The 27777-nt window shown below is 39.9% G+C and overlaps 1 protein-coding gene across 1 annotated transcript in view; it reads left to right on the top strand.

Annotated features, from left to right (window-relative positions):
* FAM171B (family with sequence similarity 171 member B) overlaps nucleotides 1-27074 on the top strand; it is a 47642-nt gene extending 20568 nt beyond the window's left edge. Inside the window, exons 2-8 of the mRNA XM_058189156.1 lie at nucleotides 6-239; nucleotides 4442-4534; nucleotides 8167-8325; nucleotides 11247-11417; nucleotides 14154-14270; nucleotides 15884-16007; nucleotides 20465-27074. Coding sequence (XP_058045139.1) covers nucleotides 6-239; nucleotides 4442-4534; nucleotides 8167-8325; nucleotides 11247-11417; nucleotides 14154-14270; nucleotides 15884-16007; nucleotides 20465-21803 — 2237 coding nt within the window. The 3' untranslated portion in view covers nucleotides 21804-27074. The remainder of the gene's footprint in view (nucleotides 1-5; nucleotides 240-4441; nucleotides 4535-8166; nucleotides 8326-11246; nucleotides 11418-14153; nucleotides 14271-15883; nucleotides 16008-20464) is intronic.
* The last annotated feature ends 703 nt before the right edge of the window (nucleotides 27075-27777 follow it).

Below are 27777 nucleotides of genomic sequence, written 5' to 3'. Positions count from 1 at the left end.
TACAGCACCTATGTTTACCCTGAAAGTGCAAGTTAATGATATAATCAGTCATCAGTACCTACACAAAGCTGTTGTGGACATCTTTGTCAACTATACTAAAACAAATTCTACTCTAACTGGAAAGAATGGAGCAGTATTGATACAGGTTCCCTATCAGCTAGGTCTGAGTTTAACCATTGTTTCTTATAAAGATGGTTACATGCTAACACCTTTACCTTGGAAAACTGGGAGAATGCCAAGTAAGTAAGCAAGCTTAAGAACACCTTTTTAAAAATATTTTCTTTAAACCAATTCTTTTAAAGATAATTCATGTAGTTCTTTAGGTGGCATATGCTTTTCATCTAGCCTTTTCCATTTCCCCCTTCCTTTCGACCCATTTTCCTTTCCTTTTTTTGTTCTGTGATTCAGTTTTTATTTTCATTGAGCTTAATTCATTTATTTCATACTGGTCACTTATTTTTGCTTTTTTCTGTATTCATCACTCTTTCAATCTTCACCCAATCTACTTTATTTTTTATACACATGCCACTTAAATAATCTATTCTCACTGCATTAAATCAGTGGTGAAATCAAAAATTTTTTACTACCGGTTCTGTGGGCGTGGCATAGTGGGCATGGTGTGGCTTGGTGGGCATGGCTTGGGTGTGGCAGGGGAAGAATACTGCAAAATCTCCATTCCCACGTCACTCCTGGGGGAAGGATATTGCAAAATCCCCATTCCCAACCCACTCTGGGGGCCAGACAGAAGTGGTATTTGCCAGTTCTCCGAACTACTCAAAATTTCCGCTACCGGTTCTCCAGAACCTGCTGGATTTCACTTCTGCATTCAATTTACCTTTGTTCCTCCTAACATACCAAATCCTCACTTCCATATAATAAAATAAGTAGAAGTATGCCTTTATGCACAGACATTTGTAGTTTTAATAAACATTCATTTCTCACAACAGATCACATGTGATATTATCCACCCTCTCTGACTTTGGTGGTCTTCCCCTCTTTGACTGCTTTTTCGCTTTTGGGCGAACCACTGGCTCATCCCCATCAGCTCCCTCGGCCTGGTCATCTCCATCCCCTGCCTGCGGCTGAGGTGGGGGTGGCGCTCCCGGGTGCGGCGGGGGTGCATACGGCGGGGGTCTCAGGATAGTTTCCTCCTCCTGGGCCAATATCTGCTTTTTGGTATCTGCTACTTTTGTTTCAGATACTTTCACATCCTTCACTCGCTTAGTGACTACATCCAGCCTTTTTCCTTTCCCTTTTCCCCGCGGGCGGGCTACACATAACCGGACCATCTCAGCCTGACACTGCAACAGGTCATCGGCCTGTTCATCCACTGCATTAGACCACTGGTCAATGTATGGGAACTGATTTGGGTATTTTTCCTCATTTGCCGCTATCAGGTTCCATAGGTCACTGATAGTCTGGCACTTAAACGAGCCCTCGGTTGGCCAGCCCGTTCCCAGGTGTGGCCACTGTTTTTGGCACAGGTATTTCAGGCGTTCTCTGGTCACCGGGGGGTAGGGAACCTTGTACTGTATTTCTCGACCCCTTTCAGCATGCAAGCCAAGGGGGTGCTTGGCGTGCTACTACCTCCACCCATCCTAACAACACTGCCAACGGCCCGTAGCGCCGGACGTTCCAACGGTCGCTAAGCGGAAACCGCGTTGGCTTAACCACCCACACAGCTTAACCGGACTTCGTTAGGACAGCCGTCCCGAGTCCAGGGGGGTGATCGGGCCCCCTCTTCTGTCTTCAACTGAGACAGGTACACAAACAGTTTACATATACTCGCCTGCGGCGTCTTCACACACACGTCCTGGCCAGGATTCGGTTCAGACCACCGTTCCTTCCCGCAAGAGTTCTTGGACTAGCCGTCAGCACCGTCGATCCCGCCGAGGTGTCACTGCCGTCTCCCGGAGGAAGGACCCCCGTGGCGCCTGGGGAATGTTCAGGAGTGACCCCTGGGTGGGCCCGAGGGGTCGGGCTGCCCTCAACGAGATGTCGTCTCGCTTAGTGTCCTGCCGCGGTCGCCACGAAGCTGTTGTAGACATGACAAGACACAAGCCAGCTCCTCTGGGAAGGAAGGGTTTATTATATATGCGCAGGTTCAAGTACAGAACAAGGCTGTACGTCTGAACAAATTAGGGGATTTCCAGCCAGGCTTTATATACCTTATAGCTACGTGCAAGCAGCAAATATGTTATCTCAGCATGTTACATTCCATATATGGGTATAGTTCCAAGAATAACAGAAATGGGGAACTGATATTATATCAGGGGGTCACACAGACAAGTTTACAGTTATGGCAAAGCATAATATCTGCAACGGCAGCAGGATGTGGTTATCTGAGCTCAGCATATTTCTGGGTGGTAGGGGGTATATGGTCCACCGGAGGCAGCTGCTTATCTGTTTCAGCTGACAAGGCTTTTTATTTGCTTGACCAAAGATGTCTCTAAGGCCTACTGCTTGATACCTGTCTGTTTGTTTCTCATATTCCTTTACCAACCCACCTTATTATACTATCTTTCTCCTAGTCTTTGCACAATTAAATTTTGTCAATCCATTTTTCCATCTTTACTAAATGTTCTACCATAGTACAGAATTTCATGTATTTGCTCTTTTTTTGCCATTTATGTACAATTTGCATTCATTGGCTAATGCTTTCCCTGTCAAACCCAGTTTTTCGGACCTCTATTTCTTTTTGTGTCATCTGGTCAAATCTTTGTTGAAAATAACTTGTGTTTTCAACTAACAACATGGGACATTCCACATGCATAAATGGACATACATTCATGCTTCCCCCCTCCACAAGTAAAACGTTTAGCAGATGAAATGTAAAATTATAATTACAATCTATATTAAGTTTTTCTGTATGTAAAGGAGGAGAAATTGAGGTATCAATACGTAAGTTTCTGTATGTATTGATACCTCCATTTCTTTTTATTATGATATAGATCAGGGGTAGTCAACCTTTTTATACCTACCGCCCACTTTTGTATCTCTGTTGGTAGTAAAATTTTCTAACCGCCTACCGGTTCCACAGTAATGTGCTGTATATTGTCGTCTGCTCATGCCTCTTGCGCATCATGGATTAGGTTGGGGGGCGCCGGCTACCAGCTCTACTTGTCTGTTACAGCTGGGTGGTGTGGTGGGAGATGCGTGAGCTATTCTGGGATGAGGCTCTTTTGTTTGCGGTTGTGCTACAGTGCCATTTAGTTTCACTTACGTAACGTGAACTAAACTTATGCACGGGCGATACAAATAGTATATTTTCAGAAATTTAAATTGTCACGGGGAATTTTATGAAAAACTAATGAAAATGTTTTCAAATAATGCTATGATTTTTTTTTAAAAAAAGTCAAATTAAAAAAAAGGAAAATACTTCAGTATCGGACAAAACTCCAAATCACCCACCATGAAAGCTGGAATGCCCACTAGTGGGCGATAGGGACCAGGTTGACTACCACTGATATAGATGAATAAAAAAAACTGAATATATTTTTTACCTAAAAGGTAAAGAGCGTGTCTAGCAAAATTACAAAGAATTATGCTCAAAATGACATATATCTTCTATTTCCTTCTCCCCAAGACATGAAGAAAGGAAAACAAATCTTATCCTGAGCTCTGTAAAAATCAGATTGCTACTAGTACTCCTAAATTTTAGCTGAAGTTACTTCCATACTTTTTTCATTATGTAGTTAAATGTCATACATAAAATCTTCTATACTCAAATGTGGCTTATATACAAAAATCTATAAATTTCCATTATTTTTAAAATAAAGTTTGTCAAGTGTATGAGTAATATATAGAAAATATAAAAACGTGTTGAGAGATTTTGGACTTTGCTGATATAATGATAGCAACAGCAATAGCACTTAGGCTTATATACTGCTTTACAGTGCTTTATGGCCCTCTCTAAGCTGTTTACACAGTCAGCCTATTGACCCCAACAATTTGAATCATAATTTTACCGACCTCAGAAGGATATTGAGTCAACCTTGAGCCAGTGAGGATCAAACTGCTGGTAGTCAGCAGAATTAGTCTGCAATAATGAATTCTAACCACTGCGCCACCACAACTCTTACGATCATCCTAGAAAAATTCATTTTGGGGAAAAACTTGATTTAATAGAGCCCTGAGAAAAGTAACTCTTGCCTGATTCTTCTTTACCAACCAACAGGCATCCTTTGTTTGGAGATATTATGAAATATAATGAATATATAATGATATATAAAGATATAATGAAAGGTGACCCCTTGTATCTGAAGTCTGCTAAATAGATGGCCATGGAATTGAGCCTTCATCTTATTTAATCAAAGTCAATATAATCATTCTGTTTTTTTAGATGATATAGCTTTTTCCATCTAAGGTTTACTACTCTTCAGGGCAACAGTGTTATAATACATACTTACGTAATAATATATTATTATTTTATCTCCCACAGTATATTCATCTGTTACACTTTCATTGTTTCCCCAAAGCCAAGCAAATATATGGCTGTTTGATGATACAGTTTTAATCACTGGGAAACTATCTGGTAAGTAAGAAAAGAACATACCCAGGTTGCAAACCAATTTCTCTTAAGATATAACCATGTGGTGAAGCCAGTACAGTTTCCAGATTATGTTTTTAAGTATGGGCTGCAAATAATAGACTGAAAGAGTTAGAGCAGGGATCTCCAACCTTAGTAACTTTAAGGTTTGTGGACTTCAACTCCCAGAGTTCCTCAGCCAGCTTTGCTGGGAGTTGAAGTCCACAAACCTTAAAGTTACTAAGGTTGGAGACTCCTGAGTTAGAGGCATTTTAATTATTTTATATTTTAGTAAAACAACAAATGCAGGTTTGTATTGAACGCTTAATTTGCTAATTCATGTTAGTGGATTTATTGGCTGGCCAGAAGATGCAGATCTTTTCAGGCCTTACGTTTATCCTCTTAGTAGCTCAATAATGGAGGCTAAGTTGAGAGGCAATGACTATTTCAAACACAAAAAAGATGACTACCACCTGAGAGACCCCGACCCTGGTCCCACACTCTTCTATCACAACATCATACTCATTTTAATGTAATTCTAGAATAGGTTCTCTTCAGCACTAAAAAAAAAAGGGGGGGGTTGTATTGTTTCAGTTCAGTGGTAACCCACAATGAATAGCTTATAGAACTGCTGGAGTTTATACTCCTGTTTTGCCCCACATAGTTGTGTTGAAGATGGATATTGTGTTCTTGAAGGATCTCTGTGCTACATGTGGCAAGAGAGGAAAAAGCTGACTGAAAGCCGCCTTCACACATTTTTAGCAACACCTCTCCCTTTCCATTCCTCTATCTAACGAAGGAATGTTAATGGGTCACTGCATTTTAATTAGACTAACCCGGCTTCTGCAGGCTTGCTGTCTAAAATGCAAGATACAAAATAAGAGATATTGAGAAAAAAAAGGCTGCTGTTGTTGCTGTTTTTACAACAGATGAAAATCCAGCTGATATTCTTTCACCTGTGTCTTGTTTGCTAAGTAAAGGTGACTTAACCATTGCTACCTTTTCTATTTTTTCATTTTCATTGTTTAAAATAATGTGTTTTTTTTAGTATTTATGCCATATCCCAAGAGAAAAGAAAATGGGCGTTGGATATTGAGAAAAACAAGATCTTGCACTTGTATCTTCTCTGTCTGAGTCAAATAATATATCCTTTGAGTACAGCACTTAAATGAATATTATTTATTGCTTTGGAAGAACAAGCATTTCTATTTTGTCTAATATTGCAAATCTGTCTTTTTGATTAAATATTAATAAATAGTTTTGGGAGGATGAGAGTCGAGGTGTTTAAAATTAAATAGTAATAAGGAGTTAGAGGAAAGTAATGAATTTAAAGCTAAGGGACTGAATCAAATGCAAGATTATAAGGACAATTTTGTCCATGTTATACTTTACACAGATATCAACCATTCACTTATCAACCATTTGTTCAGTGACCTTTTGCAGTTACAGCAGCACTAAATAAAGACACCTATGACCAATCCTTGAAATGGTAACCATTGCAGCATTCCCATGGTTACATGATCACAGTTCAGGTGCTTGGCATTGTGCCAATGTAACACTGATTTCATCATTTGAGCAAAAAGCTCAGATCTTGAGGATGTGTTTATTCATTAAACTTATTTGCCACCCATCTTGTAACAAAACGACTCTGGGCAGCTTACAGCTTAAAACATTAAAATCATAACCTATGAATATCTCTAAAATAATAATAATAATAAAATAGAAGTCCCTGAATCCAGATAAAATTACAATTGAAAGATAAGGGAGGGAAGGAATAGGATGTGTGGAAGGGGAAGGCAGGATTGTCTCTTAATTCATCAACCACCTCCAGTGTGAAACCCCCTTCACTGGAGCCCCAAGCCATCTGGCAGAGCCAGGTCTTAAGACCCCTGTGGAAGGTCAGAAGGTGGGAGCTGATCTTGCCTCAGTGGGGTAAGATATTCCAAAGGGCAGATTCATCTCCTGGATGCTTAGCCGGTGGGGCCTGCAGCATACCTTTTCTGCTGGAGTGAGTAGGGCGGGCCAGTCCCAATGGGCTGAGGCGCTTCCTCAAGGAATTCGGACCCATGTCATGCAAAGCTTTAAAGATAACAACCAATACCTTGAATTGCACTCAGAAGCAGACCGGTAGCTAGTGCAGCTTCCAGAGCGTTGGTGTGACGTGGGTCGTCCTAGGGACCTCAAGAACTGCCCACTCCAGTGCACTCGGCACCAGTTGAGGCCTCTCAGTGCTCTTCAAGGGCAGCCCCATTGTCGTGTCCCACTCCTCCGCTGACGGCCGGGTCAGGGAAATCCGAATCAGGCGTGCCTCTGCAGCTCTGCCAAAGTCCTAGCAAAGTCCTCAGGGCAGGCAGGAGACCAGAAAGTGACTTCAGCAAGATATGTTTAAACTTTGCCTGACTCAGAGAATGCCAGAAAGCAGATCCTTTATATAGGCCATGGGGTGTGGCTCCATGACTCAGCACTTATCCAGGCCTGCCCCTCCCTTCCTTCTGTTGCCTCCGCCTATCAAGTCTTCTGACGCGAGGGTCACTCCAGTCTGCAGCTGTTGGTAATTGACCTCCCTCAGGCTCACATGCTGTGGAGGAGGGGGAGGGGTCTAGTTGCTCCCTTTGCCTGGGCATGGAGCCAGAGCTGGGGGCTGGAGGTATTTCCTCCTCTTCAGCTTGTCTGGGCATGGAGCCAGGGCTGGGGCCGGGAGGCATACTAGGACATTCCTCCGTGTTCGGAAGCAGATAAGAAGACCCCGGGTGTGGTGAGATCGGACGAGACACAACACCCATGTAAAGCCTGTTGAGTAGTCCAAACATGAGATGATTCCTGATCTTGGAAAATCATCCAAATAACACACTAACCGAAGTTATGCAAAGGCTGTCCTAACTGTGACTGCCACATGCTCCTTGAGCAGGAGTTGTGAATCCAGAAAAGCCCCCAAGTTGCAAACTGAGGTAATGCAACCCCTATTCCAAACTAAATTGGTTAAAGTCCCAGATCTTGGAGCTCTGAGCACTCAAAGCCATTTGGGCTTCTCAGGGTGCACCCTGTTGTTCCCCATCTAGGATGTGTTTAGAAAGGAAAGATGATGACATTCTATACTGTTACATATTAATCTTTAATGTGCTATAGGAGATTTTATTACTTATAGAAAAATTGCTGGTTGCAAAGACAAAAATGAAGGAAAACAAATACGGGTCAAATGAAAGACAAAACAGTAGGCTATTCTTCTTTGTACTGTTTGCCTTTTACAGATATTCCTTGACTTACAACCACATTAGAGCCCAGCATTTCTTTCGTTATCTAAGACATTTTTTGAATTTTTCCCAATTTTATGGCCTTTCTTGCTATTAAAGCAAATCATTAAGCAAATCACCACAGTTGATAAGTTAGTTCAGGGGTCTGCAAACTTGGCTCTTTTAAGATTTGTGGACTTCAACTCCCAGAGTTCCTCAGCCATCATTGCTTTGTCTTTTATGGTATCTTTTCTAATGTTAGCTTTCACGTAGCATAATTCCAGAATAGTTGCAAGTATATATAATTACTTGGAAAGAGTTAAAAAAAAAAGTATTTCTTATTTGGTCACATGATTATTTAAACAAAGCATTACAAAATTCTGGTTTAAAATTTTAACTATTTTTCAGAAGCCAAATCTCAGCCAAGTGTTCAGTTTCCAAAATACTTAATTAAACTTCCTGTGAACCACCATATCACCAATGTAACAGCGTATCTTACAGTACCACAGCAGTTTTTAAAAGCGGAGCATTTCTTTTATACAACAGGAATTCTTTTAAATAAATCAGGTAAGTCAGACTGATCATTAATTCTTGAGGTTTTATCATTCTTACCTCATCTTTAAAAGCTCTGTGCCGATATTCATCCCCTTATTGTGAGCCTTGCATGTAACCTTCAAGATGAGTAATGGTTGACTGAGATATTTAGCAGACATAAGGAGCCATTATCTTTGAGATTATAAACTGATAAAACAACGTAATGATGATATGCTTACTGTTAGATTGCTGCAGTTCCAAAGCCAAAACTTCCAGCATACCCCTACTTGAAATTTTATATTTATATTTATATTTTATATTTATTTTTCATTTTAATGAAATAGACATACATCAGCAATGGAGAAAAATGACTATAAGTAGGACAGTAAAAAAATAAACACCAAAGAGAAGAAATGAAGTTTATATTAATTTGAGAATACATCATGGATGCATATATCATTTGAAGGAGAGGTTTTATGCAACCCTTACAATTCAACAATTCTAACATTAGTAATTCTAAGAAATAGCTTGGAATTTTGGAAAGAAGGTAAACAGGTACTCACAAAAGTTCAGTACCTTCTTCTTTGTTAAATACCTGGAAGTCATTATGAATTCATTAATGAGTATAATAATAATAAAGTTTAATATCAGCCTTAGCAGGTGGATCTTGGGTGGTTGAGCTATGTCTCTCTTTAGTTTTCTTCATGTGTTCCAAACTCCAGTACAGGGAGCTGAATACAGCTGGAATCAATAATATATGACTCCCCCTTTTGCATTTAAAGAACTAGCAAAGTGCACTTAGGGCACTTTGTTTTTCCTCTTTAGATTATATTGAAATTTCTGATGTTTCTTTCAAATAATTTTTATATGCATAAAAGAATTTCAGTACTAAGGGCATGCAGTAGTTTATGAGTGTTTTGGTGCTGGAGGGGCATTGCTGTACGGCTGTCATTCTCTTTCAATTTCATGTGACCTGATTAATTAATTAGCTGCAATGCTCTCAAATAAATGCATACAGGTTATAGCTCTAAAATAGATTAAAGGAAGATGGTTAGTTTCTACCTGTGTTTTTGTTTTGAGTTTACCTGGTACCAAAGATTCACTTGTTCAGTTTCTGTTTTCAGTCAGACAGTAGATTGAAGGCAGTTCCTTGTTTTTTTGTTTTTTGTTTTTTTACAGATTACTTTCTATGCATAAAGCTTTGCAAATTCTTTAGGGGAAAAGGGGTATAGACAGCTTCCTTCTTAGTTTTTTGTAGGTTTTTTTAATGTATTAGCTTTTTTGTACTTTAATGTCAATTAATAATGTCAATTAAATTAGACTTCTGGTGAAATGTGTATAAGATTGTGCTGCACATTTTCTTTAGTATCTCTTCATGGGATTTGTATCCGTACATTTAGTTCCGTAACTTGTTCATGTAGCCTTGTACAAAAATGAAAATAAGAATATCTCATGAAGTAACTAATACTTGTCATTGATAGCAATTGTTTGAATCCCTGGAAAGCTGTTGTATCCCAGTTTAGGTGAGGTAGATGTAAGACTGATTCATTATTGCCATGTTTCCCTAAAAATAAGACCTATTCCGAAAATAAGACCTAGCTTCATTTTTACATGCACACCCAATATAAGCCCTACCCCACCCCCAAAATAAGCCTGAGTTAAGACCCCAACCCACCCAGTTGCACCTGGTTGAAGGCCTCTGATGGAAAAATGAGACCTGGGCGGTGGGGGTGCCATGCACATCAATCCCCTTTCCTGAAGGCCTCTGATGGCGAAACGGAGGCCGGGAGTGACGTGCACAAGTGGCGGCAAGTGGCCACAGAAGCAGTTGGCTCCTGCTGGGTGGGGCTGTTGTTATTCTTGCCCTGAGGTGAATCAGTGGAAAACATCCCCTGAAAATAAGATCTGGTGCCTTTTTTGGTGGCAAAAAATAAATAAATATGAGACTGGATCTTATTTTCAGTATCAAATGACATCCCATATAGAAATCACTGTTTATGGTATCCTTAGGTTAAGTCATTTGGCTTGAAAGGAGTATGAAATCAGTAAAGTCAATCAAGTTTAGCCAATTTACATTACAGCTTGTTTGGCTTTTGAATGCCTGCAGAGATAAAACTGTCTACAAATCAGAACTAGTGGTTGGTCCCTTTTGCTGTATCAATCCATTGGCAAGTATTCACATGCCAATATTCCTTGGAAAGTATTTTAGTACGAATTATTCATTTGACAACTCCTTCCTGGGTGGTGAGTGGGATCTGTCGCTTCTTAATCTCTCTCTTGGGTTGGATATTATCTAAAACATGCTTCCATATTTAATTATGAACAGTTGAAAATGTAAGCACTTTTCTGTTTATATCTCCATCTGGTGGTTAAGCTCAATATTGCCCATTTTTCTAAACTTAGTGAAATGAAGCTCATGAGAGCATATATTTTCAGACTTCTTTTTTACTTTAGTGGGATAGTTTTACTTCCAATCTAATTTGATAATCAGATACTTAGAAAAATACAAGGAAAAGGGGGCTGCTCAGCAGAAATATGTATAGGGGAAGATGAGCATCTGCGTCTTTCAAAAAAGGTACTAAAACCTTCACAGTATTTAAATTCACATACGATTGCTTTAATCAACTACTATGGTAAATCTCACTTTTTTTACAGACATAACAAGCTATGTGTAGAATGTAATATTAAATAAAACAAAGCTATTTCCAGTAATTATCCAGTAATTATGCAGAAACACTTTTGCCTCTACTCGAGGAGTGGCATATTTCCAGGTTCAGATTAAATTGCTATAATAGTAGTTTGACAGGAGTCCATAAGGGGTGGAGTCCCTATGTATGACTTGCAAATAGCACTCATTTTATGAAGCTGCTTCAAAACTATTATATGTTCCCATTATCAAGAAAAATAAATTAACACTTTTAAATTAATTAAAAGTAAATTTTCTGTATGTTTAGGTGTCAAAAGTATTGAACTGACTCCCCTTGCTGCAATTTGCGTAAACATATTTTCAAGTGGGAAAGAACTGCAGGTGGATGGCTCCATTCAGATCACCTTACCTCTTCTGCCTACAAGCGCGGTAAAAGCAGGAGAACCTATCTCAGCCTGGACTTTTGATATGAAAACGGGTGAGTGCTTTCTGATAGCCAAATGGTTACAATTGGAAGAAAGTTTAGTTTTTGTCAGCTTCCTTTATTTGTAAAAAAATAAATAAAAATAAATCCCAATCGAGATTATCCTAAATACATTTTCTTAGATGCAAATCCAGCTGATCCAGGATCTTTATTTCCAGTTTTTGAGCACAGGTTGCAGTCTATAGATAGTCCTCAGTTTATGTCTATTCAAAGCGGTGGCAGAGTTGAAAAAATAAACGTATTACCTTTTTTTAAAGTTGTAGCCGTTGCAGCATCCCCACAGTCTTGTGATGGTAATCTAGGCACTTTAGTACCCAGCTCACAATGATGATGTTGTAGTGAGGCATGTCACGTGATCGCCATTTGTGACCTTCTCAGCCAGCTTCTCACAAGCAAAGTCAATGAGGAAGCTAGCAGGGAAGATTACAGGTTGCCCAGGAAATAGCTCTCATATAGATACCCTTTTTTTTTTTGAAGAGTCCACTATCCTGGGGATCATAGTTTGTAGAACCCCCTGCCCAACTACTGCACTATCCTGAAGCCCCTTCCTGCCCTCCCACAGCTTCCACCAACCTATCCGAGGCCTCCTGGGACCTGTCCAAGCTCCCTAGCCATCTATCTGTAGCAATCGCCAGTCACCCGCAGCAACCATACTGCCCCCCACACCTTATCTTGGATGCCTGCGTCTTCTCACTTAAAACCTCACACATCCTAGAGTTACAGTGGCAACCGGGATTGCCAGGCTTGCTGTCACTAAGCAATGTGGCCATGTGATTCACTTTACAATTGCATTGTTCAACAACAGCAATTCCAGTCCCAATTGTTGATGTAACCAAAGGACTTACCTGTATATACATTATTGGAAAACCTGCATACGATCTAAAGTCTACATTTTAATAATAAACGCTTAGCTGTTTTGATGCATAACTTGGAATATAGGTAGTCTTCAATTTACAATCATAATTGAGCCTGGAATTACGATTATAAATCATTGAGGTCATAAGGTGAGACACCTATGTGGCCAGAAGCAATTTTCCTGCCTTTTTTATGGTGGTGGTTAATAGCAGTAGCACTTAGACTTATATACCACTTCACAGTGCTTTAAAGCCCTCTCTAAGTGGTTTACAAAGTCAGCCTATTGCCCCCAACAAATTGGCTCCTCATTTTACTGACCTTGGAAAGATGGAAGGCTGAGTCAACCTTGATCCGCTCAGAATCAAACTCCTGGAGTGAGCAGTGAGTTAGCCCTGCAGTACTGCCTTCTAACCACTTTGCCACTACAGCTCTGTAAGCAAATACTACAGTCATAAAGCAAACCCATTCATTTGAAACCGTCAAAAACAGTCATGTGACCATGTAATGCTGTAATCTCTATATATAAAAAGACATGTATGTATGTATCTATATACGATCCAGCATAACTCTGGAACAGCTCGAGCCATTTCAACCAAACTTGGTACACAGATGACTTACTCTCTGGAAACAAATACTGTGGGGATAAAACACCCCTGGGGTGGGTGGGTGTTTGTGTGTGTGTTCCACCATAACTCTGGGATGGCTCGAGCAATTTCAACCAAACTTGAAACACAGATGACTTACTCTCTGGAAAAAAATACTGTGGGGATAAGACACCCCTGATATGTGTGTGTGTGTGTGTGTGTGTGTTTGTTTGTGTGTGTTTGTGTGTGTCTGTGTCTGTCTGTCTGTCTGTCTGTCTGTCTGTCTGTCTGTGTTCCACCATAACTGGAACGCCTCGAGCAATTTTAACCAAACTTGGTACACAGATGACTTACTCTTTGGGAAAAAATTCTGTGGGGATAAGACACCCCTAACATTCATCAGTGTGTGTGTGTCGGTGTGCCTGTGTGTCTGTGTTCCAGCATAACTCTGGAACAGCTCAAGCAATTTCAACCAAACTTGGTACACAGATGACTTACTCTCTGGAAACAAATTCTGTGGGGGTTAAAACACACTCCTAACACCCCTCAGGGTGTGTGTATGTTTGTGTGTTCCAGCATAACTCTGGAACAGCTCAAGCAATTTCAACCAAACTTGGAACACAGATGACTTACTCTCTGGAAACAAATACTGTGGGGGTAAGACACCCCTGGTGTGTGTGTGCGCGTGTCCCCACAGATAACTTTATTTTGTTTGCTCAAGGGTGGGTTCACCACAGAATTTATTTATTCTTGCTCCTGGAGGTGAAACTAAAAATGTTGTTTATAATCAAGTTTTGTCTTAAATTAATATAATTTTTAATTTGAATAATATTTTACTTTATAATTTGTATACTGTGCTTATACTTTTAAAACCCTGTGAATAAAAGTGCTTTGATTTGACACTAAATATATAATTCATTCCTTTTCCTGTCTAATACAAGATTGGGATAAATAAATACCCGGGCAACGCTGGGTAATCAGCTAGTAGATCATAAAACTGGCTCGCCCGATACATGATCATGTGATTCCCAGAGGTACTTTATGTGGCTATCCTAACTTTATACAATTGTTAAATGAAGAATACCTGTTCTTGGTATTAAAGATAGAGCACTATATCATTAACCACTTTTAGAAAAACAATGCTGGACTAGTTGGAACAGTCTCTCTAATATATTTATTATGAATATAACATTACGAATATAAAAGAGTTGACTAAAGTTTTCGATCCATCCATTTTTAGTTGAAAGTCTGAAGGAAAGCATCTTATTTTATTTTATTTTTGTTTTACCAGGTGCTTGGATTAATCGTGGTTTAGGAATGGTAAAGAACATCAATGATCACTTAGTATGGACGTATACTGCTCCAAGTCTGGGATATTGGATAGCAGCCCCATTGTCTGGAACCAGAGGTAAAACTGGGGAAATGGACATTATTTTATGTCTGTCTTAATTTTTATTACTTTCATAAAGTCAGAACACAGGACACAGAAGTCTTAATTCTTGCCACATTTAATTGGGATGATGAGATTTATCTCTTGTTTATGTTGAAGGTGAAGTTTCTTTAGGCTTATGAAATATGACTTTGGGTCATAATACATTGTAATATTCCAGATGGTGCCAAAGTAAATGCAATTCGATATTACAGGATATGCACAGATTTATATTAGTAAACATTTAGCACACATGGTAATTCAGTTCCTAACAAGAGCCTAGGAAAGAGTTCCTAGAGTGAAGCAATGTCCTATTTAGAGTACATGTTGCAAAATCTAATATGAACGAGGGTCAGGATCATTAGCTTCACTCTCATATCCAGTCTACTCAGGCTGTATATTAAATTTTTGCTTGAATGTGAATTCAAACCCTCATCAGGAAGGACAAGTGCATATGAATATAGTATGCCTTACTTGTGTAATATGATCCAGACCTATGTATCTTGTTGGATTAATGCATACATATTCAGGTAGTCCTCAGGTTACAACCTACCTACAAACTATTCAGCGATTTGTAAAGTTATGACGCTGCTGAATGAGGGGGACTTACAACTATTCCTTGGAGTTCCAGACATTGCAGCATCCCCATGATCACATGATTGCAGCCCAGGTGCCCAGTGCTTGGCTTGCAATTATGACATTGCAGTGTGCCCACGTGATCATGTTTTCTGGCAGTCACATGATCATGCTTTCTGACATTCCCTGCTGGCTTTCCCACAAGTAAAAATCAATGAGAAAGCAGGTCTTAAATCATTCTTGCTCCCACTGCTTTTTCACCAGCTTGCTCTCTATAAAGACTGCCTGTGGCACCGCCTACCAATTATGGCACCCATACCCCCACGTGTGCTCTGTAACACCCATCTGTGGCACCCACCCATGTGCAGGCCTATGTGTCCACCTGTACTCCATAGTGCCTCTTTGCAGTGCCACCTCCCATTGCACCTACATACCTGACTCCCTTCTCTAGCACTTGCCTATGATAGCTCCCCACCTGTTCATAGCTCTCACCTGCAGCTCTCACCCACTGGCTTCTTTGCCTGGAACTCCACCTCTTTCTGTGCCGTCTTAAGGTTACAACAGCAGCTTAGACTGCTGAGGTTGCTGTTGCTAAGCCATGAAGTTTGTGTGACGTCACACTTTATGACCAGATCGCTTAGCAACCCAAATTCTGATCCCAATTGCTGTTGTAACCCATGAACTACTTGTAGGCATATTGCATGGATGATTTTGACTGAGGTAGAGCCCCATCAGTATTAAGACAATGAATGAAACTGATCTCAGGGCCTCTTTTGAGTACCATTCAACTGCTTTTATAATAAATAAATTGTGGACCTCATGCTCTCTGATGTGAACCTCTCTATTCTGTTTTTGCTGGAGGCTTGCAGCCATGTCTCCTTGTTTGCTGAAAGATCCAGTGTCAGAATGTAAAGGAAGAATACAGTCAGGAAATCCTAGGAATGCTCAGTCTGTGCTAGTGCAAAAATGGTAACTTTTATTATCCCTGCATCTCCTTTCTCTGATTAAAAACACAGATTCCATTATTACAACAGTTACAAAAGATATCACTGCCTACCACACAGTATTCCTCACGGCGATATTAGGAGGCACTGTCACCATCATTGCTGGGTTCTTTGCACTTCTGCTTTGCTATTGCAGGTAAGATGGGTTTATTTATTTATTTATTTATTTATTCGTATTTCTATACCGCCCTATCTCCCTAAGGATTCAGGGCGGTGTACAGCCATATAAAAACACACAAATGTACAGAATAAAAACATTCAACTAAAAAACTTATTATAAAGGCCAAATATTTAAAATAAGATATAAATAGTAAAACCCAATTTAAAACCCAAGCTAAAATTTAGTCATTTAAAAATTTAAAACCCTAGTCCAGTCCTGCGCAAATGAATAGATGTGTCTTAAGCTCGCGGCGGAAGGTCCGAAGGTCAGGAAGTTGACGAAGTCCTGGGGGAAGCTCGTTCCAGAGGGTGGGAGCCCCCACAGAAAAGGCCCTTCCCCTGGGTGTCGCCAGTCGGCACTGCCTAGCCGACGGCACCCTGAGGAGTCCCTCTCTGTGAGAGCGCACGGGTCGGTGGGAGGCATTCGGTGGCAGCAGGCGGTCCCGTAAGTAACCCGGCCCTATGCCATGGAGCGCTTTGAAGATCATTACCAAAACCTTGAAGCGCACCCGGAAAACCACAGGCAGCCAGTGCAGTCTGCGCAGGAGAGGTGTTACATGGGAGCCACGAGGGGCTCCCTCTATCACCCGCGCAGCTGCATTCTGAACTACCTGGAGTCTCCGGGTGCTCCTCAAGGGGAGCCCCATGTAGAGAGCATTGCAGTAGTCCAGGCGAGATGTCACGAGAGCATGAGTGACCGTGCACAAGGCATCCCGGTCTAGAAAGGGGCGCAACTGGCGCACCAGGCGAACCTGGTGGAAGGCTCTCCTGGAGACGGCCGTCAAATGGTCTTCAAAAGACAGCCGTCCATCCAGGAGAACGCCCAGATTGCGCACCCTCTCCATTGGGGCCAATGACTCGCCCCCAACAGTCAGCTGCGGCTGCAGCCGACTGTACCGGGATGCCAGCATCCACAGCCATTCCGTCTTGGAGGGATTGAGCTTGAGCCTGTTTCTCCCCATCCAGACCCGTACGGCTTCCAGACACCGGGACAACACCTCGATAGCTTCATTGGGGTGGTCCGGTGTGGAAAAGTACAGCTGAGTGTCGTCAGCGTACAGTTGGTACCTCACACCGAAACCACTGATGATCTCACCCAGCGGCTTCATATAGATGTTGAACAAGAGGGGCGAGAGAATCGACCCCTGAGGCACCCCACAAGTGAGGCGTCTCGGGGCCGACCTCTGCCCTCCCGTCAACACCGTCTGCGATCGATCGGAGAGATAGGAGGAGAACCACCGATAAACGGTGCCTCCCACTCCCAATCCCTCCAACCGGTGCAGCAGGATACCATGGTCGATGGTATCAAAAGCCGCTGAGAGGTCTAATAGGACCAAGGCAGAGGAATAACCCCTGTCCCTGGCCCTCCAGAGATCATCCACCAACGCGACCAAAGCCGTCTCAGTGCTGTAACCGGGCCGGAAGCCGGACTGGAACGGGTCTAGATAGACGGTTTCCTCTAGGTACTGGGGCAGCTGACATGCCACCACACTCTCTACAACCTTCGCCGGGCGGGTTGGAGATCGACGATAATTACCTAACACAGCTGGGTCCAGGAAGGCTTCTTGAGGAGAGGCCTCACCACCGCCTCTTTCAAGGCGGCGGAAAACCCCTCCAACAAAGAAGCATTTGTAAGCCGCTGGAGCCAGCCTCGTGTCACATCCTGTGCGGCCAGCACCAACCAGGAGGGACACGGGTCCAGTAAACATGTGGTGGCATTCAGCCTACCCAGCAACCTGTCCATGTCCTCGGGAGCCACAGGGTCAAACTCATCCCAAACAATCTCAACAAGACGGCTCTCAGACATCCCACCCGGATCTACCCAATTTTGGTCCAGACCGTCCCGAAGCTGAACGATTTTGTCGTATAGATAACCACTAAACTCCTCAGCACGTCCCTGCAACGGGTCATCCCGCTCCCCCTGTTGAAGGAGGGAGCGAGTTACCCGAAACAGGGCGGCCGGGCGGTTATCTGCCGACGCAATGAGGGAGGAGACGTAGCAACGTCTCGCTTCCCCCATTGCCACTAGGTAAGTCCTAGTATAGGACCTAACTAGTGTCCGATCAGCCTCCGAACGACTGGACCTCCAAGAACTCTCTAGGCGTCTTCTCCGGCGTTTCATCTCCCTCAGCTCCTCTGAATACCAGGGAGCTGGTTGAGACCTACGCCGGGTCAGAGGCCGCAAAGGCACGACACGATCCAAGGCCCCCGCCGCGGCTCATTCCCAAGCCACGACAAGTTCCTCGGTCGTGCCGTGAGCCAGACCCTCAGGAAACGGCCCAAGCTCCGTCTGGAACCTCTCCGGGTCCATCAGGCGCCTGGGACGGAACCAGCGAATTGGTTCCGTCTCCCTGCGGTGTTGAGTGGCGGTCAGAAAGTCTAGGCGAAGGAGGAAGTGATCTGACCATGACAAAGGCTCAATGACTAAATCCCTCAAGTCCAGATCCTTCAACCACTGTCCAGAGATGAAAATCAAATCCAGAGTGCCACCCCCACTGTGAGTAGGGCCATCAACTACTTGAGTCAGGTCCAAGGCCGTCATGGAAGCCATGAACTCCCGAGCAACTGAAGATGACAGGCCGGTCGATGGCAAGTTAAAGTCCCCCATGACAATAAGTCTGGGGGTCTCCACCGCCACTCCAGCCAACACCATTATGATGGTAATGCTTTTTTTTTTTTTTTTGCCATAATTGATTACCGAATGCACCCAGTTCGGACCGGCTCGCATGATCCGGTAGCAATGGCAGCTGCTGGTTCGGAGGACCAGTAGCAAAAATCCCTGGCCCCGCCCCCGCCTCTCCTGAGCCCCACCATCAGCAGAGGTTTTTTTTTTACTTTTTAAAGCAGTTTTTCTTCAGCCAAAACATGCCTTGAAAAGTAAAAAAAAGCCTTTGAGGATCCCGCCCCTCAGCTGAGATCGGCACAACCTTTAAACTTAAAAAAAAAATTAAAGGTTACTCTGGGGATCTCACCTGAGTTCCTCATCAGCAGAACCTTAAAAAACATGTTTTCTGTAGAAAACATGTAGAAAACCTCCTTTTAAGAGATTCTAAGGCACTTACCTGATTACTGATCAACCTCATGGCTTTTTTCCCAGCCAGAAAGCCCCAGTTTCACTTTCAGCACCAGACAGAACTAATCTAAACTTAGCTAATCTATTTCATCACTAAGTGATTAATACTGTCTGGCTTTTCTGGCTGAGGAACTCTGGGAATTGAAGTCCACAATAAAATAAAATAAAATAAAATAATAAAATGAAATATTTGTGCAGCTTTTTGAGATTTGGTGTGTTTCTGTAGTGTTTCACTCTACACAAACTACACAAACACACAAAATCTCAGAAAGATGTATGTGGTATTTTTTGTGTGTGTGTCAGTTGTGTGTGTGTAAAGTGTGAAAGTTGGTTTTTCAGCTTTTTGTGGCTATGTGAAGTGTGAAGTGCAGCTGCTTTTACATTGTGTGTGAGTCAGTTGTGTTGTGTGTGTGTAAAGTGTGAAAGTTGGTTTTTCAGCTTTTTGTGGCTGTGAAGTGTGAAATGCAGCTGCTTTTACATTGTGTGTGAGTCAGTTGTGTTGTGTTGTGTTGTGTGTGTGTAAAGTGTGAAAGTTGATTTTTGGTACCTTTTATTGTTTTTTATACTTCGTTTATTATTTTTATTATTTATTGTTATTGACCACGCCCACCCAGCCATCTGACCAATTAAGCCACGCCCACAGAATCGGTAGGGAAAATTTTTAGATTTCACCCCTGGTATGCACTGTTTGAAAGCATAGCATTAGTGCTCAGGTTAATTCTGCTTTTGAAAGATAATTGATTTATAATTTATGCCCACTTTCTATGCCTAAAGGAAATGCTAATTCGTCCTACGTGTTCTGTAGTGCTCTTTTATACCGTTTTTAAAGAATCTTGATGAATGTACAATTAAAAAAATATATAGATTTAGTGGTGGCGATAGTCTGCTTCAAATATAGTTAGCTACATATTATTTGGTAAAATCCAAAATTAAGTGGACGTTTTCTTCCTTTACAAGAAAGATAAGCTTGTAAATTACATAAATAAATAAGCCTGGTGCAGTGGTGGGATTCAAATATTTTTACTACCAGTTCTGTGGCGTGGCTTGGTGGGCATGGCAGATGAAAGATACTGTAAAATTTCCATTCCCACCCCACTCCAGGGGAAGGATACTGTAAAATCCCCATTTCCTCCCAATCAGCTGGGACTCGGGAGGCAGAGAATAGATGGGGCGGGGCCAGTCAGAGGTGGTATTTACCAGTTCTCTGAACTACTCAAAATTTCCACTATCGGTTCTCCAGAACTGGTCAGAACCTGCTGCATACCACTTCTGGCCTGGTGGCGTTAGACTATTACTAATTGCACTGATCTATATTAAAGCATAATTTTAATTTTTTTTTTAAATTTTGCTTCTTTTTTTAGGGATAGATGTGGTCATCCAAAAAAGAAAAAAAAAAGTCCTACCAAGCTAGACATTTTAAAAAAAGACCAGACAACTTCAACAAGTCACATAAATCATATCGGTGCAGCCAAAGGGTCTCTGAAGCCAGAGGACAAATCTAGATTGTATTCACCCAGAGTAGCATTTTATAGCCCCCAGAGACGGGTTTCAGCTGAAGGTGAGGAGAGGAAAGCCCAAGACAGTTTTAAAGTTTACACAGAAGGTACTCCTCTGTATCAACTCTCTGGCAAAAATCTCCAGTGTAGGAGCTCTCCCCAGGCCTTGGAAGCCAAAACAGAATTGAGGCATCTTCCACCAGTTAAACACTTCAATGGAAGTCTTCCTCCTTCCCAAAATGTACAAGAACAGAATCAGTATCTCCCAATGACTGAGGAAATCTATGGACTCTCTTCCCTCCCAGAACAATTACTGCATCTCTATAGCCAGCCTGGTGCTATGCTTCAAACATCTGAGCTATTTCACTCCCAGGAGCAATTGCATGCTGCAAAGTCAGCTACTTTACCAAGAAAAGGACAGTTAGTCTACACCCCTGTGATGGAGAGTATGAATCACGAAAATTACACCCAGACATTGCCCAAAATGCCAATGCACGCTCACTTGCAGGAACCAACTTCCAGAGATGAAACAGTGGCTATAGATAGGCAACAAGGCTTGTCTCCTCAGACTGCCAACTGGGGCCGCTACACTAGTAGCTTGCTGGAGTCGGTTTCTGTCCCAGGAACGTTAAATGAAGCTGTGGTGATGACACCATTTTCATCAGAACTTCAGGGGATTTCAGAGCAAACCTTACTTGAGCTTTCAAAAGGAAAACAGTGTCCACATCCAAGAGCGTGGTTTGTGTCACTGGATGGCAAACCAATAGCTCAAGTGAGGCATTCGTTCATTGATCTCAAAAAGGGCAGGAAGACTGAGAGCAATGATACTAGTTTAGACTCAGGTGTGGACATGAATGAGCATAATCCAAGTCGAAAATTGGAGAGGGAGAAAACTTTTATTAAAAGCACACAGCAGTCTAAGATACTTTACCTAGAAGACTTGGATCTGAGTACCAGTGAATGTGGGACCATGCTTTCAACCCCGGAGGATCAGGCTGTGAAGCACATGCCAGAAGGAAGCAATGACCCCATCATAGAGCAAGCGCTCCTGGAAGAGATGCCTAGAAGAAAAAACACAGCAAAAAAACACGAGGCCAGCCCTCCCCCTGGGAAGAAACAGGGAAGACCACGTCTAACTAAGACAGAAGGCAAAACAAACATCTGGAAAAAGAGAGACGAGAGACCACTCATTCCAAAAAATTAACATTACAGTGATGTTTATCTTCTGATTGTTTCATGTTCAGTAGACTTCACCTCTTCTCTATCATTTTATTTGTAAATTTGCACTGGTCATTTTCAGTGGGGCACTCAGATTTAGGTGACATTGCTTTTTTAAGACACGCAGCAGATTACATCTTCACAAGGAGTATTGTTTTCTGAAAACCAGCTCATCTTGCTTTCAACAGTTGTTATAATATCAGGATGTTTGTAAAACTATACGTGGAAGATTATTCTGTGGTGTATCTGCAAGGACATATATGCATTCTCTGGAAGACACCAGTATGGAATCTCATTTACTTGCTTTGAAATTAGACAACTGGCAAGGAAGAGGTTTTGTTGATACCAAATTGCGTTGGTTTAGGAAAAAGTGTTTGTTATTTTTGCAACTAGTGTCTGATAATGGACATTGTCCTAATATGGTTTGATATTGTGTAGTATGGTATTTTTCATCAAAATGCCGATAGGGAGATCTTGTATTTCATATTTAATAGAACATCCTGCCTCACTATAATTCCTATACAGCTTTTTCTGGTGGGAGAGGGAAAATTAAGGACTTGTTATCCAGAAGGTATTTCTAGTGTGAAGACTTCTGCCATTCCAATTTGTATTGAGCCAAATTGTGCTCCATTTTTAGGACAGCTGGATTTGTATTCTTGTAATAAAAGCAGAGTTTGGCCCTTTATGCCCACAATGTGCGCCATTGTAAACATGGCCAAAATATTGCCTTTTGAGATATTTCCACCAGAAACAGCATTCTGTGCTAGCCTTAAAAAGACAAAAAAGATGCCGTATTAAGCAATTTGATAATGTGCCTCCCTTTTCAGCTAGCATTGTCATAAGTCATGAAAGTCAATTGTTGCTTATAAGCTGTTGAAATCTATTGGAGTTAAATTTAGCCATATCTATAATTCATTAATGAAAAAAATTGGGATGGTGGGACCACTTTGTTATACCCAAATTTTCTAATTTGATAATAAATCTGTAAGGCAGACAAAATAAAGGGGAACACCATAGTTTGATAGTATGCAAAATGGAAGATTTTGGAAAGTTTCCTGGGGAAGGATGCCAACGTGTATAGATAAGTCTTTCTTAATGAAAGTTATGGATTTTGGAATCTACATGGAGTCCTCTGAAATAAACACATTGCAGCCCTAAATATAGTTACTTGGAAATAGATTCTGTTGATTTCAGTGGAACTTGTTTCACATAAAAGCACCCACAATTAAAAGCTAAACGTGTATGTCTCTACCTGAAATTACAAGACGACCCATTATTTTCCCCTGAACAACTTTCACCATCACCTTTTCAGTGGAGATGGCAATTAAGATGTTAATAAGTTTGTACTATATCTTTCCTAATATTTTTAATACAAAATGGAAATATCCATTCATTTACATTTGATCTGTTTGTTATGAGGCACTTTTAAGTAGAAGAATTGGTGTAAAAATGGTAGGCGAATGTATTTGGGGATAGGAGGAGGACTTGACAAATAGGCATTAAGGTGGTCAAATGCTAAATGGCTTTAGCCATTTCTGCAAATAGGGCAAAAGTAAAATTTCATGCCAGACAATTATACATAATGTCTTTGTACTAAACGTGGCAAGTGTACTTTGTCAATTGATTTACCATTCACTAGAAGTACCTACAGTGTGTCCTAACTAGATTGTGCACTATGAACACGTTCAGGGACTCTCAATTGGGGCATCTGTATACATTAAATGGAAACTGGGTTTTGGCCTGTAGGACAATAGCCATCCTTAGGTTATATAATTCATTAAGGAGTTAAAACACTGATTATATGAAGAACTGATTATAAGAGATATAAAAGAAGGAATTATAGAAAAAGGAAAGTTCACCAATGTTTGTTTGTTCTTTGAATAATAAATTTGTTTCTGATAATTCATTTTTGGCTACGAGAAAAATAGATATCCGTAAGTGAATTATCGCTAGAGAATCCTGTTAACCAAAGTATTTTCCAGAATTTTGATTTTTGCAATCAGCTAGAAAAATCTAATGACACTAATTTTGTTATCAGAAAGTTCCTAAAATCAAAGTAAAATGAAACTTATGCAAACAAGAGGTTTTTCTTATTCTCTTTTACATTCGTCATCTCATAATCATTTGAGGACTGGCTTATTTCTATTGCAGTAAGGCTGTAGCCTCTGAAATCATGGTTGAAGTGTTAACCACCCTATTTTTTCAGTTCAAAACTCATTTGTCTCATATTGAAATAAATAGAAAATTTGGATAGTAAGAACTGTAGGTTCATGGTGGACAGGTGGCACAGAAATCATGCTCCAACTTATAGCAAGGCAGTGGTCTTTCTGAGTGCAAACAGAAAATATCCTACCTTGCTAAAAATCTAACATTAAATGTTAAAAGCTTGAGATTTATTAACGGACAGAGAATCACTTTTAATTATATATGATCAGAAAAAATTCTATTAACATTTTTGAGTTATCTTTTTAATACTTTCATAGGGCTTTTATGTTTTGAAATAATACAGAGAAATGAATATAAGTAATAAAAAGGACTTCAAGAATTTGTTACTATGGATGGAAGGATAGTAACATTTTATTCAAAATCAAAGATTTGTCGGAACGAAAATGAAGTAGTTCTGAATGACACAACTTTTATTGAAAGGTTATGATGTGGAACTGCACAATTGCCTACATTTTGAGTTTTCTTTTCTTAAAAAAAATGTGAGGGAAAAATGGAACTTCGAAAGGCACAATGATACAGAAATGATGGATTTTGAGTAAAATAATCTAGTTGTTTTGTCTCAATTTATGAGATTTGAATTCTACTTATTTGCAGGCCATTGCATATGAACTGATAGGAAAGAGATAAACAGATTCCTTGAGGATTTGGGTTACTTTTACTGGAATAGTGTAATATGCACACCATAGTCTGCAGTAGTGAATTTTTTATGAAAATATGTATGTACTTAGAGAATATATCTGAGACAAGATGGACATTTTCTTCAGTTTGGAAATAAATGGAGCCAATACTAATTGGCTGCATAGTGATGATGAACACATTTGTTATTCTGTTCTTGCATTGAATCCTACAGTAGTAGTATCATAACTTTTAAATATTTTATTTTGACCAGAAAAATATTTACCTCTTTAATTGTTCACATTATTGGTTCTTACCAGAGTGTGCATGAAAGGGTAAGACTAAGAATATTTCAAATTTAATCTAAGCACAAATACCTCTCTGGGTATGTGGGATATATATTAATGACTTAAATATAATGTATATTAAAATATTTTTGGAAGTCACTTTCAGAAAATAAGTGCTTTTCCCTTCATATGTGACACATGCACTGAAATAGCACTGGACATTTTAAGCGTTTTGGAATATTAAATAATTTTCAAACAAAAAATGTTTTTGCCATTTTATATTTAAACAGCACTGATAGAATTATGCCTAGTAAACTTTTGATGGTGGTATTCCTCTTAATGCCTAATCAATATTTCTGAAATAATTGTTCAGCATTTTGTATCAATTAGTTGTATTGGCTGAAATTTAAACTAATTTTGAAAATAACAAATTGTCAAATAATTGTACATTTCCCAATTGTAATACACTGTTCTTTAACTTTAAAATATACTGGGGTGTAATTCTTCAGCATATATAGAATCTTTGTGGGGGTTTTAAAATGTATTTCTATGCCATATCGGTTCAGTTTTACTGTATTGCATGCATGTTAACAGATCAGTTCTATGCATGCTTATTCAGAAGGAAGGTTTTATAGTTCAATGGAATTTCCTGCTAAATAAGTAAATATACATATGCTTACAGTCTTAAGAGTATAGTTTGTATTGGAAATCCAATTTTGTAAGCAGCAATGGCTGGAACAGAATCTGAAATAGACATGGAAACAGTCACCACTGAAATAAAGCCTTTAGGACATATATTATTAAAAGTTGAGATATTCTCTACTAGAGGAACTGCTGAATATTCAACAATTCCAACCCTACGTGATATACAGAGATGTTGTTTAGATAAATTTAGACTCCATATTTACAAAATTGGCAATTAAGATTGCAAAATCATTTAGGTCAGTCTTGCTGCATTGGGGCCTACCTATTCATCCTGCCAAGTAGAGGCCTGAAGTTTGCCCCTCTCTATCATTCAGTGCAGTTATTTTTACCTACCACCAAAGCAGACAGCCCATTTTCCAAACTAGTCATTGAATCATGTAAAGGTTGCTAATCTAATCTAATCCACAGCAGAAATTGGGAGCCCAGTTTTTGCCAAGATTAGCCCTTCCTTATTAGATAACAAGAATAAAAAGAATCCTTTTTCACAGTATATTTTAAATTTGTTTTATAGTTTATTAATGGTGATCCTTTTCATTTTATTTTTACATTTTTCTACCAGGAGTAGCTGTTTGTCTGTGCAACTACTGCAGTGCCACTGGACTATCTATATCTTATAATTTCTAAGATACTGTTAAGTAATCTTACCAATAACTTTGTGATTCTTGATTGTTTAAAAAAAACAAATTGATTGTTGCATCTCATGGAGAATGTGTTACAGCCAAGTGAATACTAGATCAGGGACTCTCGAAAGGAATAGCTTGCAGAAATTGCTAAAATGTCATGCTTCAAGAAGTGAGTTAGGCAACGTAAGATAATACCTGCAGCTGCTGCTGCTTCAGAATGACAAGCTTGGAAATAATGAATCTAGGTTTAGAAAGGGTTGTGACCATCTTGACAGTCATGCATGGTGAACCCATTATATTGAGAGCAATTGTTGATCCATACGGATGTTCTAGTATTATAATCTTGGTTAGAAGACATGAAGCGGCATATATGAATGTCTGATTCAAATATTCCCATTATTTTATTCCACATTCTGTCAATTGTTCAATGGTGACTTTGACTGTATGTACACCCTGAATGTATACGGTGTTTTCTCTTCTCCATAAAAGAAAATATATCTTTGAATATAGCTTATGGTTCATAAATGTGCATGGATTACTAGTGCATCACTTCAAATCCAATATTCTTATTTTCATCCATATTCTTGAGGTTTTTTTTAAACTATCGCAAATACTAAATTTAGTAATGACAGCACTTGAGCAATCCAAAAATATGTACAGCTCTTTATTAACATAAACTGAAAGAAGTAACAGGATAATACTTGGGGACTTTTACACATCTCAACTTTAATACATTAATATGGGTGGCAGTTTTGTAAAATATTTGTTCCAGTTTGTAGACCATTGAAATTGTACATCCAAATTGTTTGGTCTATATTTTGCTATACTTGCTATTTATTGTTCACATTATAAAAGCAATATTTCCTATTTCATTTATTTGCTGGTTCATACTAGAGCTACCATTCATGATTAAATAAAACATTTTTATTGCAATGTCATTATAAGAGCAATTTATCTCTTTGTAGGGGATTCTATTTCTATCAGCAAGAAAGAATAAATGTTTTTATTAACCATCACATTATCTCCCAAAGGACATAAACACTGAAGATACTAATGAGTATAAACTTGGTTTAGAATTTAGATTAACATTATTAGTCAGTTAAACAATAAAACAGTTACCAAATGCAGCAAGAAAAATATTTCCACAGAAATGTGTAGTTACAGTTTAAGCTGAAATTAGAGTTTAAATCAGTTAAGAAACAGAATTGGGAGAAATAGTTGAATGTCTAATGGTTGGGTCTTTATCATGTTATATATTCAAAAATGTAATTTAGATACTTAGTCTTAAAGAAAAAGTTGAATTTACTGGAGCCAAAAAAATATTTAGAGACTTTTTTTATGCTGATAAACACTATTTTATGTAAAACTTTTTATTGAACATCAAACCAAATAAAAATGATTTTCACATTAAAATTTTTTAACATTTATATAAAAAACTAAAGCATCTGAATCCTTTGTACATCCAAATAACTACAATAGAATCTCTTTTCTTTAAAATATGTAG

The sequence above is a fragment of the Ahaetulla prasina genome, chromosome 1 (genome assembly GCF_028640845.1).
Source record: "Ahaetulla prasina isolate Xishuangbanna chromosome 1, ASM2864084v1, whole genome shotgun sequence".
In the NCBI taxonomy this organism is placed as follows: domain Eukaryota; kingdom Metazoa; phylum Chordata; class Lepidosauria; order Squamata; family Colubridae; genus Ahaetulla; species Ahaetulla prasina.
Note: the sequence above shows the minus strand (reverse complement) of the source record. Positions and strands in the feature narration are given on the sequence as shown.